General features: G+C 50.3%; 1 protein-coding gene across 1 annotated transcript in view; it reads right to left on the bottom strand.

The window, feature by feature from the left end:
- LOC144508385 (uncharacterized) overlaps positions 1 to 17,034 on the bottom strand; it is a 56,016-nt gene that overhangs the window by 13,684 nt on the left and 25,298 nt on the right. The window contains exons 10-13 of the mRNA XM_078236255.1: positions 12,549 to 12,611; positions 4,345 to 4,410; positions 1,627 to 1,707; positions 372 to 424 (exon numbers count right to left, since the gene is read on the bottom strand). Of these exons, the coding sequence (XP_078092381.1) occupies positions 372 to 424; positions 1,627 to 1,707; positions 4,345 to 4,410; positions 12,549 to 12,611 (263 nt within the window). The remainder of the gene's footprint in view (positions 1 to 371; positions 425 to 1,626; positions 1,708 to 4,344; positions 4,411 to 12,548; positions 12,612 to 17,034) is intronic.

The raw sequence follows: 17,034 nt of genomic DNA, 5'->3' as shown, positions 1-17,034 counted from the left end.
ATGGGCTGAATGGCCTCCTTCTGCACTGTAGTGAACAAAGAACAAAGAACAATACAGCACAGGAACAGGCCCTTCAGCCCTCCAAGCCCGTGCCGCTCCCTGGTCCAAACTAGACCATTCTTTTGTATCCCTCCATTCCCACTCCGTTCATATGGCTATCTCGAAAAGTCTTAAGTGATTCTATAATTCTACAGTGGCTCACCACCACCTTCTGAAGGGGCAATGAGGGATGGGCAATAAATGCTGGGCCCAGCCAGCGACACCCTCATCCCGCGAATAAATTTTTAACAGTCCCTATTTCAGAACCTCAATTGAAATATGTACATAAGTTGCCCACTGCAACTGCACGATTATCAAACATTTTGACTTACCGCTGGCTCCTGTGGTCCAAATGAAATTAGTCGCCTGCTGTTGTCCTGTGGTGCTAAATAAAAACAGAAAGGTTCATGAAGCTTTTCAATCTGTCACTGGATAGCCTTAATTCTATTTCATTCTGACTAGTGACTTTTTGAATGACTGAGAAAGTTGGACAGTAATTTATGACCGAGTCACAAGAATCACACGGCACGCTGGCACAGTGGTTAGCACTGCTGCCTAACGGCACCGGGGGACCTGGGTTAAATTCCAGCCTTGGTGACTGTCAGTGTGGAGTTTGCACCTTCTCCCCATGTCTGCGTGTGTTTCCTCTGGGTGCTCTGGTTTCCTCCCAAACTCCAAAAATGTGCAGGTTAGGTGAGTTGGTCATGCTAAATTGCCCCTTAGTGTACAAAGATGTGCAGGTTAGGTGGATTGGCCATGCTAAATTGCCCCTTAGTGTCCCAAGATTTGTAGATTAGTTGGATTAGCCATGGGAAATATGTGGGCTTACAGGATAGGATGGGGAGATGACCCGAGTAAGACTCTCTTTTTGGAGGGTTTATGCACACTCAGGAGGCCGAATGGCCTCTTCTGCACTGTAGGGATTCTATGATTTGATGAAAACAGACAGACAGTGAGGTAGTGGTGTACATGTAAATGGAACATGGTCTCAAAAGTGAATGAAAATGGGGCAGGAAATTTGTCTGTAAGCACCCAGCTAGACATGCCAAGTAAAAGATGGTGGTAGAGTAGTGGCATTGTCACTGGACTAGTAATCCAGAAATCCAGCCTAATGTTCTGGAGTCAAATCCCACCACGGCAGATGGTGAAATGTGAATTCAATAAGAATCTGGAATTAAAACCGAGCAATGACTGTGGAACCTTTGCCGATTGTCGTAAAAACCCATCTGGTTTACTGGTGCCCTTCAGTGAAGGAAATCTGCCGTCCTTACCCGGTCTGGCCTGCATGTGGCTCCAGATCCACAGCAATGTGGTTGACTCTTAAAAGGCCTAACAAGCCACTCTGCCCCAAAGCTGAGGCAAGTAGGGATGGGCAATAAATGCTGGTGATGCCCACATCCCATAAAAAAACATATTGGGACCATAATGGTCGCATGCCCCCCCCCCCCCCCCACCCCCATACCAGATTCTTCATGCAATTTTCATGGATCAGTAAAGTGATGTGAATGCATCATCGATATGATCACTGAGATCCAGCTCCATTGCTGATTTAGGAAGGCTTTCATCATCCGAGGTTTAATTTTTCACCTGGTTATGGGATTAGTATATATCTCTGTGGTCTCCTCTGACCCTTTATTGCAGCAAGCAATCCAGCAATCACAAAGGTCCCTGAAACAAAGATAAAGAATGGTAAATGATATCAACAATGCCCTCCAGCGCTCATTGGGCAGAGTGATGGCCTGTAACCAACAACCTGCCCTGGTCCCTCCATGCCGACACTATAGTTAAGAAAGCCCACCAATGCCTCTATTTTCTCAGGAGGCTGAGGGAATTGGGCATGTCCCCTACAACTCTCACCAACATTTACAGATGCACCATAGAAAGCATTATTTCTGGTTGTATCACAGCTTGGTATGGCTCCTGCTCTGCCCAACACCGCAAGAAACTACAGAGGGTCATGAATGAAGCCCAGTCCATCACACAAACCAGCCTCCCACCTATTGACACTCTCTACACTTCCCACTGCCTTGGAAAAGCAGCCAGCATAATTAAGGACCCCACGCACCCCAGACATCATAGAATCATAGAATCATAGAATCCCTACAGTTCAGAAAGAGGCCATCTGGCCCATCGAGTCTGCACCGGCCACAATCCCACCCAGGCCCTACCCCCATATCCCTACACATTTACCCACTAATCCCTCTAACCTACGCATCTCAGGACACTAAGGGGCAATTTTAGCATGGCCAATCAACCTAACCCATATTCTCTTCCTCCTCCTTCCATCAGGAAAAAGATACAAAGGTCTGAGGACATGTACCAACTGACTCAAGAACAGCTTCTTCCCTGCTGCCATCAGACTTTTGAATAGTCCCACCTTGCAATATGTTGATCTTCCGCTACATCCTAGCTATGACTGTAACACGGCATTCTGCACTCTCTCCTTTCCTTCTCTATGAACGGTATGCTCTGTCTGTATAGCGCACAAGAAAGAATACTTTTCACTGAATACTAATACATATGACAATAATAAACCAAACCAAAACCTGCCCTTGTCGCTAATTGGCAGCCTTTACCATATTAGTGGCCGCTCACCAATGAGAGGCCAGGAAGTTGGAACACCGCTGACCATCGGGTGCGGAACATGCCATGGGAGCACGAAGGTATGATTCAGCCCAATGTTTCCTGCCAATTACCTTGCATCAGAACATAATATTCTTCTTTTCATTTAGTCAGAGCAGAGACACTGGCACCAGGGGGGCAAAGGCCTAGTGGTATTATCGCTGAACTATTAATCCAGAAACTCAGCTCTGGGGGACCCAGGTTTGAATCTCACCACGACAGATGGTGGAATTTGAATTCAATAAAAAAAAATCTGGAATTAAGAATCTCCTGACGACCATGAAAACATTGCCGATTGTCAGGAAAACCCATCTGGTTCATTGATGTCCTTTAGGGAAGGAAATCTGCCGTTCTTACCCAGTCTGGCCTACATGTGATTCCAGAGCCACAATAATGTGGTTGGCTCTCAACTTCCCACTGAGCAAGGGCAACTAGGGATGGGCAATAAATGCTGGCCAGCCAGCGACGCCCATATCCCACGAATGAGTAAAAAAAAAGTGAATTTAACAATGGAGGTTTAAAAAACACACAAATAAAAAACACACCAAACAAAGCAAGACAGGATAATGAAAAGATGATACAGAATGCTATACAGTTCCAAAAGGAAAAAAAAAGATTCTCTGCGGGCTAGAAAGGACATTCAGACATACAAATCAGAAGTAGGCCATTCGGCCCTTCGAACCTGCTCCATCATTCAATAAGATCATGATTGATCTGATTTTGTGGCCTCAACCCCACATTCCATCAACCTCCTGATAATCTTTGACTCCCTAGTTAGTCAAGAATCTATCTACCACTGCCTTAAAAATATTCACTGACTCACCCTTCACCCCTCAAAGGGGAGCAGAGCTCCAAAGATGCACGACAAATAATAAATTCTTCCCATCTCTGACATATTTGGGAGACCCCTTGTTTTTAAACTGCGTCCCCTAGTCCTCCTAAAAACCATCAATGGCAGGCAGTTCACCCCCGTTCTCAGGTGCTCTTTCAGTACCTCCGCCACCCAACTCTAACCTCACTGAGATAAAAATAGAAAACACTGGGGAAACTCAGCAAGTCTGGCAGCATCTGTGGAGAGAGAAACTGAGTTAACACTTCGAGTCCGTGTGACTTCTTCAAAGCCCCTGCATCCACAGTGTTTCGCTTTTATCCAACCTCACCAAAGATCCTTAGACGGCACCTTCCAAACACATGCACACGACTATTTAGAAGGACAAGGGCAGCAACAACAGGGAACACCACTAGCTGCAAGTTCCTCTCCAAGCCATTCACCATCCTGACTTGGAAATATATCAGACATTCCTTTGCAGTCGGTGGGTCAAAATCCTGGAATTCTCTCCTTCACGGCATTGTGGGTCAACCCACAGCATGCGAACTGCAGCGATTCAAGAAGGCAGCTCACTACCACCTTCTCAAGGGCAACTAGGGATGGGCAATAAATGCTGGCCAGCCAGCGACGCCCATGTCCCACGAATGAATAAAACACATCACTGATATCTCTTCAAAAAAACCAATGGGGAGTGAGGAAGGACAATGCAAGGATGAAGGTAAACAGATTGCAGACACGCTCCATATGTATTCTGCTCCCTCACGTTCAGACATCACTAAATTCCAAGTCCGACTGTTCAGGTACAGCAAATTGCAACACTCAGTCAGAGGAAGGGAGGAGAGGGAAGTCCTCACCTTATTTCATTGTGTTCCTTTTGTAACCCACAGTCACAACATGACATCCATAACCCCCGGTGATTGCTGTAAGCAAAAAGAAGATAACAGCAGTGATTCTCACACGTTAGTTAATTCTTTGGACTTAGTTTTACTGTGAAACATATGAACGAGGGGCAGGAGTAGGAGGAAGATGGTGGGGTATTGGTGATATCATCGGATGAGTAACCCAGAGACCCAGGCTAATCATAGAATCCCTACAGTACAGAAAGAGGCCATTCAGCCCATGGAGCCTGCACTGACAACAATCCCACCCTATCCCCGTAACCCCACATATTTACCCTGCTAATCCTCCCAAAGGAGGGTCAATTTAACATGGCCAATTAATCTAATCCACACATCTTTGGACTGTGGGAGGAAACTGGAGCAGCCGGAGGAAACCCACGCACACATGGGGAGAATGTGCAAACTCCGCACAGAAAGTAACCCAAGCCAGGAATCGAACCCAGGTCCCTGGTGCTGGGAGGCAGCAGTGCTAACGAGTGTGCCACCGTGCCGCCCCTAATGCTCGAGTGACAAGGGTTCAATCCTACCACAGCAACTGGCGGGATTTAAGTTGGATTCATAAAATCTGGAATATAAAGTTAGTCTCAGTAATGGTGACCTTGAAATTATCATCGATTGCCGTAAATATCCATCTGGTTCACAAATGCTCTTTAGGGAAGGAAACCTGCATCCTTACCTGGTGTGGTCTACCTGGACCCCAGTACCCACCAATGTCAGTTCAAGAGTTCAAGAGGATGGGCACCAAATGCGGGTCTTGCTAGTGACCCAGATTAGTGCCCAAATCCCATAAAAGAATAAAGAAGAAAAATATTCAGCCTGCTCCACTGTTTAATACAATCATGGCTGATAGAAACCGAAAATAGAATCAGGTTGATGCACCTCAATGAGCACCCGGAAACAAGGCTTTAGAACTGAAGGCTTTAATACATTAACAATGAAACTACTAACACAAATTCACCCGTTCAGACTGAAGGGGTCCTGCCGGAGCAGGGGGTCTTATACCCTGCCACCGGAGGCGGGACCCCACTGGAGTGTGCCACGATAACACTTAGGACAGGTAAACACCCTAACCCAACAACATAGTACAACCCCCATAACAACAACACCCTAGCCCAACAGTAACACAATAACAACCCCAGTGGTGAACCAACGATAAAAAAATAACAGGATTCACAAGTCCAGACGGTCTGGAGGACCACACCGACGCTGCGATCTTCTCAACACCGGTTGCGAAACCGGAGCAGGTGCTTGCGGTGGCTCTCTCAAAGCAACATCTGGCTGTCCCCTCAAAGACTCCCGGGCCGGCCGGCCCTGATGAGGCGATGGTGTAGGGGATCCTGGAACGTTTGGTGGTGGTGGTGGTGGTGATGATGGTGGCGCCGATCTCCGAGTCTCAGGCAAGCTGTACATGGGAGTAAAAGTGTTATGCACTGGTCCCGGTGCTGACCGCGCCACGTCTGGGGAAGTAATGAGGAGTAGTGGATCTGTGACTGGGGGAATAGGAGCGACAGGAGTTGCTACGTCCCCTGCGGGCGCCAGGTCTCTAATGGAGACAGTGTCCTCTCGCCCGTCAGGATATGCCACATAGGCATACTGAGGGTTGGCGTGGAGGAGTTGGACCGGTTCGACCAAGGGGTCGGACTTGCGAGCCCTCACATGGCGCCGCAGAAGGACGGGTCCTGGGTACGTCAACCAGGCTGGCAATGAGGTCCCCGAGGACGACTTCCGAGGGAATGAGAACATCCTCTCGTGGGGAGTAGCATTGGTTGCCGTACACAGGAGGGAGCGGATAGAATGGAGCGCAGTTGGAAGGACCTCCTGCCACCGGGAGACTGGAAGGCCCTTGGATTTCAGTGCCAGTAGGACAGCCTTCCAGACTGTAGCATTCTCCCTTTCCACCTGTCCGTTACCCCTAGGGTTGTAGCTCGTGGTTCTACTAGAGGCAATCCCGAATGAGAGCAGGAATTGCCTCAAGTCGTTGCTCATGAACGACGAGCCCCTGTCGCTATGAATATAGCAGGGGTACCCGAACAGGGTAAAAAGCTCACTGAATGCCTTGATGACGGTGGCAGTCGACGTGTCCGCACAGGGGAAAACAAACGGAAACCGGGAAAATTCGTCTATTATGTTAAGAAAATAGACATTCCGATCCGTTGAGGGAAGGGGGCCCTTAAAATCTACACTCAGCCTCTCAAAAGGGCGAGTGGCCTTGACCAAATGTGCCCGGTCTGGTCGATAAAAGTGTGGTTTGCATTCTGCGCAAATCCGACAACTTCTAGTAACTGACCTGACCTCCTCCACCGAGTAGGGTAGGTTGCGGGCTTTTATGAAGTGGTAGAGTCTGGTGACTCCAGGATGACACAGATCATTGTGGAGAGCCTTCAAGCGGTCCTCCTGCATGATGGCGCATGTTCCGCGCGAGAGGGCATCCGAGGGCTCATTGAGCTTCCCTGGACGATACATAATATCGTAATTATAGGTGGAGAGCTCAATTCTCCACCGCAAGATCTTATCGTTCTTGATCTTGCCCCTCTGCGTGTTACTGAACATAAACGCCACGGATCGTTGATCCGTGATCAGGGTGAACCGCTTACCTGCCAGGTAATGGCGCCAGTGTCTGACTGCCTCCACAATGGCCTGAGCCTCCTTTTCCACCGCTGAGTGCCGAATCTCTGGGCCTTGAAGGGTGCGGGAAAAAAACGCGACGGGCCTGCCTGCCTGGTTTAGTGTGGCGGCTAGGGCGAAGTCCGATGCATCACTCTCCACCTGGAAAGGGATGGATTCATCCACCGCGTGCATCGTGGCTTTCGAGATGTCGCTTTTCAAAACCTTGAAGGCCAATTGGGCCTCCGGCGTAAGTGGGAAGGTCGTGGACTTAATGAGCGGACGAGCTTTGTCCGCGTAGTTGGGGACCCACTGTGCATAATACGAAAAGAACCCGAGGCATCTCCTCAGTGCTTTCGTGCTAGCGGGCAAGGGAAGTTCAGTGAGTGGGCGCATACGGTCTGGATCAGGGCCAATGACCCCGTTTTCCACCACGTATCCGAGGATGGCTAACCTACGCGTACGGAATACGCACTTCTCCCTGTTATAGGTCAGATTCAGGCGAGATGCAGTGCGTAGAAAGTGTTGGAGATTCGTGTCGTGGTCCTGCTGGTCATGGCCGCAGATGGTGACGTTATCCAGGTACGGGAAGGTAGCCCGCAACCCGTTCTGGTCCACCATTCGGTCCATAGCACGCTGGAAGACCGAGACCCCATTGGTGACACCAAATGGAACCCTGAGGAATTGGTATAGACGACCATCCGCCTCAAAAGCCGTATATTGTCGGTCCTCTGGGCGGATGGGGAGTTGATGGTAGGCGGACTTAAGGTCTATGGTAGAAAACACTCGGTACTGCGCAATCTGATTGACCATATCAGAAATGCGCGGGAGAGGATACGCATCCAGCTGCGTGTATCTATTAATGGTCTGACTATAGTCGATGACCATCCGAGGTTTGTTCCCGCTTTTGACTACCACGACCTGCGCTCTCCACGGACTAGCACTGGCCTGTATGATCCCTTCCTTGAGGAGCCGCTGAACCTCAGATCTAATAAAGATCCGGTCCTCAGCGCTGTAACGCCTACTTTTAGTAGCGATGGGCTTGCAGCCAGGTACCAGATTTTTAAAAAGGGATGGTGTCGTGATCTTCAGGGTGGATAGATTGCACGCGGGGCGCTTTGGGCAATTTGGAGGCTGCGGCTGGTTCCCTACTGCCAGTGAAGGGAGTGGCCCACCGTACTGTAGGATCACACTCCTCATGTGGGCCATAAAGTTTAGTCCGAGGAGAATTGGCGCGCAAAGGTGAGGTAGCACAAGGAGCCTGTATTGCTCGTAAACTGTGCCCTGTACCTCAAGAGTTACCATACATCGTCCTTGGATCGGTACAGACCGGGACTGTGATGCCATGGAAATTGTCTGTTTGGCAGGGAGAACCCGGAGTCCACACCTTTTAGCAGTTTCAGGGTGTATGAAACTTTCGGTGCTCCCACTGTCAAACAGACAATTCACAGTTTTGCCACTAACCTTTACCTCCATCATGGAATGTTCCAGTCTGTAATGCCTGGTCTGATCCAGAGAGATCGACGCCACCGTTGGCCCCTGGGCGTCACTGCATGCTGCCGATGTGGATGCTGAGGACCCCTGCTGGTCGCTGCTGCATGCTGCCGATGTGGATGCTGAGGACCCCTGCTGGTCGCTCCTAGTCGTCGTGGACCATGATGGCCGCCCCCATGAATCGCATGTGGCCGAGGGCTCCAAGCGCAGCGACTCCTGGTGGTCTTCCTCCTCCTCTGTCTGCCACGATGGCGCCGTCCTGAGATCGCACGTGGTCGGACCTCGTGGGTACTGCAGCGCCGAAAGAGATGGTCTCCGTTCTGGAGGGTTACAAGCTGCACCGCCGTTTTTAGGTTTGGACCTGCAGACTTTGCCGTAGTGGCCTTTTTTACCGCACTGGCTGCAGATTGCCGTTCTTGCCGGACACTGTTGCCGTGGATGCTTGGCCCCACCGCAAAAATAGCATCGCTGGCCACCTGGAGCTGCCGCCGTCGTCGAATCGATCTGGGAGCGCGGGTTCGCGGGGCGAGGAGGGAGCAGAGCTTGCTCCAACCACGTTGACGGCACGTGGTCCTCGGGGTACAGCGCCAAGCTCTTCGACGCCGCCTCCAACCTCACGGCCATCCCCATTGCCTGGGTCAAGTTGAGTTTCCCCTTTTCTAATAATTTAAGTCTGATGTACGAGGACCCTACCCCTGCTACGAACGCGTCTCGGGCGAGGTCTTGCATGTACTGCTCGGCGGAGACATCCTTACAGTCACAACCCCTGGCAAGCTGCAGGAGTTCATTGGCGTAGTCTTCTATGGTCTCGCCCGACTGCCGACGTCGTGTAGCGAGGAGATAACGAGCGTGAATCTCGTTGGGTGGCGTAATGTACCTATTCTTTAGGAGCTCGACGGCACCCTGGTAAGTGGAAGCTGCACGAATGGCTAGGTAAATCGTGTCGCTTACCCTTGCGCGGAGGACCTGGAGTCTATCACTGTCTGTAGTGATAGCTACCGAGGCTGCCAGGTAGTCCTCGAAGCACTTCCACCAATGTTCGAACGTGTTAGCTGCACCGACCGCACGTGGGTCCAGTGTCAGACGATCCGGTTTTAGGATCTGTTCCATATTCTCAGTTAATGTATTAAATTGATGCACCTCAATGAGCACCCGGAAACAAGGCTTTAGAACTGAAGGCTTTAATACATTAACAATGAAACTACTAACACAAATTCACCCGTTCAGACTGAAGGGGTCCTGCCGGAGCAGGGGGTCTTATACCCTGCCACCGGAGGCGGGACCCCACTGGAGTGTGCCACGATAACACTTAGGACAGGTAAACACCCTAACCCAACAACATAGTACAACCCCCATAACAACAACACCCTAGCCCAACAGTAACACAATAACAACCCCAGTGGTGAACCAACGATGGTTCACCACACAGGTGTAGGCCATTCGGCCCTTCAAGCCTGCTCCACCAATCATTATGATCATGTATGATCATCAAATTCAATATCCTGATTTCCCCTTTCCCCCCATATCCCTCGATCCCTTTAGCCCCAAGAGCTATGTTTAATTTCTTCTTGAAATCACATAACATTTTGGTCTCAACTACTTTCTGTGATAGTGAATTCCACATGTTCACCACCTTCTGGGTGAAGAAATTCCTCCTCACCTCAGTTCTAAATGGTTTACCCCTTATCCTCAAACTATGATCCTGAGATCTGGACTCTCCCACTATCGGGAACATTCTTACTGAATCGACCCTGCCTAACCCTGTTAGAATTTGATCTGATTGTAACCTCAAATCTGCATCCTGCCTTATCTTCAATAACTTACCTCCCGCTTGCTTACCAAGAATCTATCCACCTCTGCCTTAAAACTGTTCAAAGACTCTGCTTCCACCATCTTTTCAGGAAAAGAATTTCAACGACTCTTGAGCCTCTGATTGAAAACATTTCACCCCATCTCCATTTTAAATGAACGACCCTTTATTTTTAAACATGGACCCCCTAGATCTAGCTTCTCCCACAAGAGGAAACAGCCTCTCCATGTCCACCCTGTCAAGACCCCTCAGGAGATATGCTTCGATCAATCCTCTTCTAACCTCCAGCGGATACAAGCCTAAAGCCTGTCCAACCTTTCCTTACAGGACAACACTGGACTGCAGGGATGTACTTCTGAGGCTGCATAAGGCTCTGGCCAGACCCCATTTGGAGTACTGTGAGCAGTTTTGGACGCTGTATCTAAGGAAGGATGTGCTGGCCTTGGAAAGGATCCAGAGGAGGTTCACAAGAATGATTCCTGGAATGAAGAGCTTGTCACATGAGGAATGGTGGAAGACTCCGGGTCTGCACTCGTTGAAGTTTGGAAGGGTGAGGGGGGATCTTATTGAAACTTACAGGATACTGTGAGGCTTGGATAGAGTGGACATGGAGAGGATGTTTCCCCTAGTAGGAAAAACTAGAACCAGATGGTACAACTTCAGACTAAAGGGACGATCCTTTAAAACAGAGATGAGGAGGAATTTCTTCAGCCAGAGTGGTGAATCTGTGGAACTCTTTGCCGTAAAAGGCTGTGGAGGCCAGGTCATTGAGTTTCTTTAAGACAGAGATAGGTTCTTGATTAATAAGGGGACCAGGGGTTATGGGGAAAAGGCAGGAGAATGAGAATGAGAAAGCTATCAGCCATGATTGAATGGCAGAGCAGACTCGATGGGCCGAGTGGCCTAATTCTGTTCCTATATCTTCTGGTCTTCTGGTCTTATGGCCTGTCAGGGATTATCCTTGAATTGTGGATTGCAGCGGTTCAAGAAGCCACTCACCACCATCTTCTCAAGGACTATTAGGGATGGGCCACCCAGTGTTGACTTTTCCAGCAATGCCCACAGTCCACAAACAAATTAAAAACATAATACTGAGGAATCAATAGTGGGATGATTGTATTCCTGAAATAAGTACCATTTATTGAAACACAACATCAAGCTTCTCAAAATAAATAGAGGTGAACTATAATTTATACAGGATCAAGGTGGCAATGGATAAAATAGTAGAAATTAAAAAAAACTCAAAATAAGAAATGCTAGAAATATCCCAACATTGTAACTGAGTAATCAGAGGTTGATATCTACCAGTTCAGATCTCAGCAATAAACAACTGAAAGCAGCACAAGATCCTGTCCCAGAATCCATAGAATCCAGACAGTGCAGAAGGAGACCATTCAAAACGTCGGGTCTTCACCAACTCTTCCCCTAACCTACACATCTATGGACACTAAGGGGCTTTAGCATGGCCAATCCACCTAACCTGCACATCTTTGGACACTAAGGAGCAATTCAGCATGGTTAATCCACCTAACATGCACTTTTTTGGACACTAAGGGGCAATTTAGCATGGCCAATCCACCTAATCTACACATCTTTGGACACTAAGGGGCAATTTAGCATGGCCAATCCACCTAACCTACACATCTTTGGACACTAAGGGTAATTTAGCACGGCCAATCCACCTAACCTGCACATCTTTGGACACTAAGCGACAATTTAGCATGACCAATCCACCTAATCTACTCATTTCTGGACACTAAGGAGGAATTTAGCATGGCCAATCCACCTAACCTACACATCTTTGGACACTAAGGGGCAATTTAGCATGGCCAGTCCACCTAATCTGCACATTTTTGGACACTCAGGGAAACTTCGCACCTGGAAGAAATCCACGCAGACATGAGGAGAACATGCAAACTCCATGCAGACGGTCACAGACAGACAGAATCGACCCTGGGTCCCTGGCACTGTGAGGCAGCCACCGTGCCGCCCCACTGTTTTTAATGGATGCACTATTCCAGTTAAAATGAATAGCTATTGCCTGGATGATTTCCAGAAGGAACTCAGCCAGCTGTATACAGAGTTGGATCTTATTCTTCAATGCAAATCCATAAACACTGATCTGGGGCATTAGTGTCCACTGAGATGACTGGCTTGATGCGTCAATTAATGCTGTTTCTCACCACACTCGCTGCCTGACCTGCAGAGTATTTCCAGCATTTTCTGTTTTTTTTCTTCAGTATGCACTCACCTGGCTTCAACATTACCCTTTAATCCAGTTCTGCAACAAGACATCCAGGTACAACAGCAAGGCCTATGGAGAAAACACAGGCTTCAGTGAGGGTGGGAGGGAAGCTTGTTTTGTCGTGTTGTCATTGGTGTTAGAAACACAGTTTGAACAAAGTCAGCCATTTGAAATAAGTGTGTAACAATCCATATTTACAATGTTTTGACTTGATTGAATTCCTAAGGTAACTGAGGTATAATGAAACGGATGTGTGTAGATTTTATGCAAGATGTTCAACATGTCAGCTGCCATTTGTGTCAAACACATTTCAAATACTTCTGTAGCCGGTCCAGTGGGCAAGTGAGTTAATCCCAGTGAGAAATTGAGCCACAGAACAGGAATGGCCCCATCTTGTTGGCTGGGACAGCAACGGGAGGACAACTTGCCTGAATTCCTCTGGGTTAGGGACAGGCCGGGGCAGGAGGTTTAGGGGGAATGTGAGGAAAATCCTTTTGACCCAGAGGGTGGTGACAGTCTGGAATGTGCTGCCTGGGAGGGTGGTGGAGGCAGGTTGCCTCACATCCTTTGAAAAGTATCTGGATGAGCACTTGGCACATTCAGGGCTTTCGGCCAATTGCTGATAAATGGGATTAGGTGGGAGGTCAGGTGTTTCTCGCAAGTTGGTGCAGACTCAATGGGCCGAGGGGTCTCCTCTGCACTGTATGATTCTATGATTCTAAATCGCAACGCATTGTCCAGTGACCTCTTGGTGTGGTGGTAACTCTGAGGACAAGGCCACGTTTGGCCAAATAGTTACTATTATAGTTCAATAGGTCAGACAGGTTTATCGCTAAGGCCTGCCTCTTAATAGAAACGTAGAAACATAGAAGATAGGAGCAGGAGGAGGCCATTTGGCCTTCAAGCCTGCTCCGCCATTCATCACGATCATGGCTGATTGTCCAACTCAATAGCCTAATCCTGCTTTCTCCCCAAATAATGCTGCTTAGATCGGGGGAAAGAAAGTATACTTGTGGATGTTGTTCTCCAAAACAGAGCCAGTGACTTCATTCTGCAAACGGCCGCAAACTATTTTCTATCATCCTGTTTCCAGCAATTTGTACAGGCAGATTGTTTTTCATCGTTCTTTTGACGTCTGGACTGTTGGAAAGTGTGAATTACTTACAACGAGCGACCAAATATTAACAAATCGTGGTTTGGGTTTCCGATTCAATTCTGTAGACCACATGCTGAAAAGATTCACCAGAGATACCATTACATACCAGAGCGTCTTTGGAGCAGTGGGATAGCATCCCTGTCTCTGAGCTCAAAAGATCCGGGTTTCAGTCCCACCCAGGACTTGACGACCAAGGAAGATTTGTTCATAACACAGTCAAGCAGATCCAGTATGCCATCCTGCAAATCTTTCCAAACACGACAGTGGCAAGCGGTAAGAGCAGGGAAGACTCCTGGTCAGCCACACTTGATATGGAATGGCCCCCGCCACTCCGCCTCCTCCCCCCCCACAAGCCCCCCCCCCATCCCCCCAAGCTATAAGCCTCTAGTAGCAGACTAGTGGCCTGTCCTGGAAAAACATCTTGTTATAGAAACGGATGAGAGTCTGCTTTAGCACACCGCTGGGTGCAGGAAGTGAAACAAGAATTACTTATGAGAAGCACGGCGGCACAGTTGTTAGCACTGCTGCCTCACAGTGCCAGCGACCTGGGTTCAATTCCAGCCTCGGGTCACTGTCTGCGTGGAGGCTGCACATTCTCCCCGTGTCTGCGTGGGTTTCCTCCGGGTGCTCCGGTTTCCTCCCACAGTCCAAAGATGTGCAGGTTAGGTTGATTGGCCATGATAAATTGACTCTTAGGGCCCGATTTTACCATAAAGTTGTGCCCGTTTTCAAACGCGAAAACTTGGTAAAATCGGGCATGAGGCGAGTAGCGCGACAGCCATTTCAATGCATTTGAATGCATTTAAATTGAATTAATGGGCTGCACGCCCAACTTTACCAGCACTTCCCTCTTTACCACTGCGTTCACCCATCCAGAACCGGCGTGAAACAGACATGCTCAATAAAAGTCCGATTCGGGCGCTCCATCAGTGAGGGTTAGAGAGGAGGTAAGTGTATAGCATCCAATGGCTCTCTGGTACTCATGGGTGTCCTTTTGTTGCGACCATTTTCTGGCTCAGGTCGGTGGTGGCTCTGCGAGTGTGCAGGGGGTGGGGGGCTATTGCTCAGCAGGGTCTCCGATGTCTGATTTGCAGCAAGGACCCGGGTCTCAGCACTGACCTCGGGTCTTGTGGTGCTGCTGGGTCCTAATTCACTCAGCTCACTTCCATCTGAAGGATGTACGCAAAGCCCTTGCAAATTGCACTGCTGCAGCCTCTCAACTTTGCAAGGAACTGTGGTGAGCATGTGGCTGGGGGAATTGGGGGGGCTGTGATTGTGGGGAGCATGTGGTTGGGGGAATTGGGGGGGGCTGTGATTGTGGGGAGCATGTGGCTGGGGGATTGGGGGGGCTGTGATTGTGGGGAGCATGTGGTTGGGGGAATTGGGGGGGGCTGTGATTGTGGGGAGCATGTGGCTGGGGGATTGGGGGGGGCTGTGATTGTGGGGAGCATGTGGCTGGGGGATTGGGGGGGGCTGTGATTGTGGGGAGCATGTGGCTGGGGGATTGGGGGGGCTGTGATTGTGGGGAGCATGTGGTTGGGGGAATTGGGGGGGGCTGTGATTGTGGGGAGCATGTGGCTGGGGGATTGGGGGGGGCTGTGATTGTGGGGAGCATGTGGCTGGGGGATTGGGGGGGCTGTGATTGTGGGGAGCATGTGGCTGGGGGAATTGGGGGGGCTCTGATTTTGGGGAGCATGTGGTTGGGGGAACTGGGGGGGCTGTGATTGTGGGGAGCATGTGGTTGGGGGAATTGAGGGGGGCTGTGATTGTGGGGAGCATGTGGCTGGGGGAACTGAGGGGGGGCTGTGATTGTGGGGAGCATGTGGCTGGGGGAATTGGGGGGGCTGTGATTGTAGGGGGCATGTGGCTGGGGGATTGGGGGGGCTGTGATTGTGGGGAGCATGTGGCTGGGGGAATTGGGGGGGCTGTGATTGTGGGGAGCATGTGGCTGGGGGAACTGAGGGGGGGCTGTGATTGTGGGGAGCATGTGGCTGGGGGAATTGGGGGGGCTGTGATTGTAGGGGACATGTGGCTGGGGGAATTGGGGGGGCTGTGATTGTGGGAAGCATGCGACTGGGGGAACTGAGGGGGCTGTGATTTTGGGGAGCATGTGGCTGGGGGAACTGAGGGGGCTGTGATTTTGGGGAGCATGTGGCTGGGAGAATTGGGGGGAACTGTGATTTTGGGGAGCATGTGGCTGGAGGAATTGGGGGGGGCTGTGATTGTGGGGAGCATGTGGCTGGGGGAATTGGGGGGGCTGTGATTGTGGGAAGCATGCGGCTGGGGGAACTGAGGGGGCTGTGATTTTGGGGAGCATGTGGCTGGGAGAATTGGGGGGAACTGTGATTTTGGGGAGCATGTGGCTGGGGGAATTGGGGGGGCTGTGATTGTGGGGAGCATGTGGCTGGGGGATTGGGGGGGCTGTGATTTTGGGGAGCATGTGGCTGGGGGATTGGGGGGGCTGTGATTGTGGGGAGCATGTGGCTTGGGGAACTGGGGAGTATGGACAGTGACTGTTGATGTGCTAGAATCAAGCAGCATTCCTCATCATGTGTTCCTCTCCATTTCCATCCCCGCCTCCCCCTCCCCCCTCCCCTCCCCACCTTCAGAGTGACGAGATGGCTTTTGTGATGCAACCAATCGATCTTGCTGTTCGTTTCATTGCGGCTGGAGCTGAGGCGGAGGAGCTGGAGGAAGAATTGTGGGCACAGGAGGCTCGGGCCTTACTACTTTCAGGAGTAGAGGGAGACGACCACCAGAGGCAGGAGGTGGCTGCCATTCTCCCAGAGGAGGGGTGCAGGAGAAGGAGGGAGCAGAGACTCCGGCAGTTCCAAGTGTCACTTGCACAGATGTCGGACACGGTGTGCCGCCGACGTCTCCGTCTCCGAAAGGAGACAGTGCAACACCTGTGCGACCTGTTGCAGGACCTGGCACCTAGAGGCGGGGGGTGGGGGAGGGCACACACTCTCGGTGGCTGTCAAATTGATGGTCGCTCTGAACCTTTATGCGACTGGCTCCTTCCAGACCCCGATGTCTGTGGCATCTCCCAATCAGCTGTGCTCACCTGTGTCAAGCAGGTCACGGAAGCCCTGTATGCCCAGGCTGGGCAGAACATCAACTTCAACCTGGACCAGGCCCATCAGGAAGCCCGGGCTGCAGGATTCGCAGCCATTGCAAGGATGTTTCATGTTCAGCCATCGACGTAACCCTCAGAATCCGCAGAGATTCATCGACAGGAAGGGGTTCCACTGCCTGAATGTTCAACTCGTGTGCGGCCATGAACATTATGCATGTCTGCGCAAGACACCCAGGCAGCGCGCACGGCAGCTTCATTGT

The sequence above is a fragment of the Mustelus asterias genome, chromosome 20 (assembly GCF_964213995.1).
Source record: "Mustelus asterias chromosome 20, sMusAst1.hap1.1, whole genome shotgun sequence".
In the NCBI taxonomy this organism is placed as follows: Eukaryota; Metazoa; Chordata; class Chondrichthyes; order Carcharhiniformes; family Triakidae; genus Mustelus; species Mustelus asterias.
Note: the sequence above shows the minus strand (reverse complement) of the source record. Positions and strands in the feature narration are given on the sequence as shown.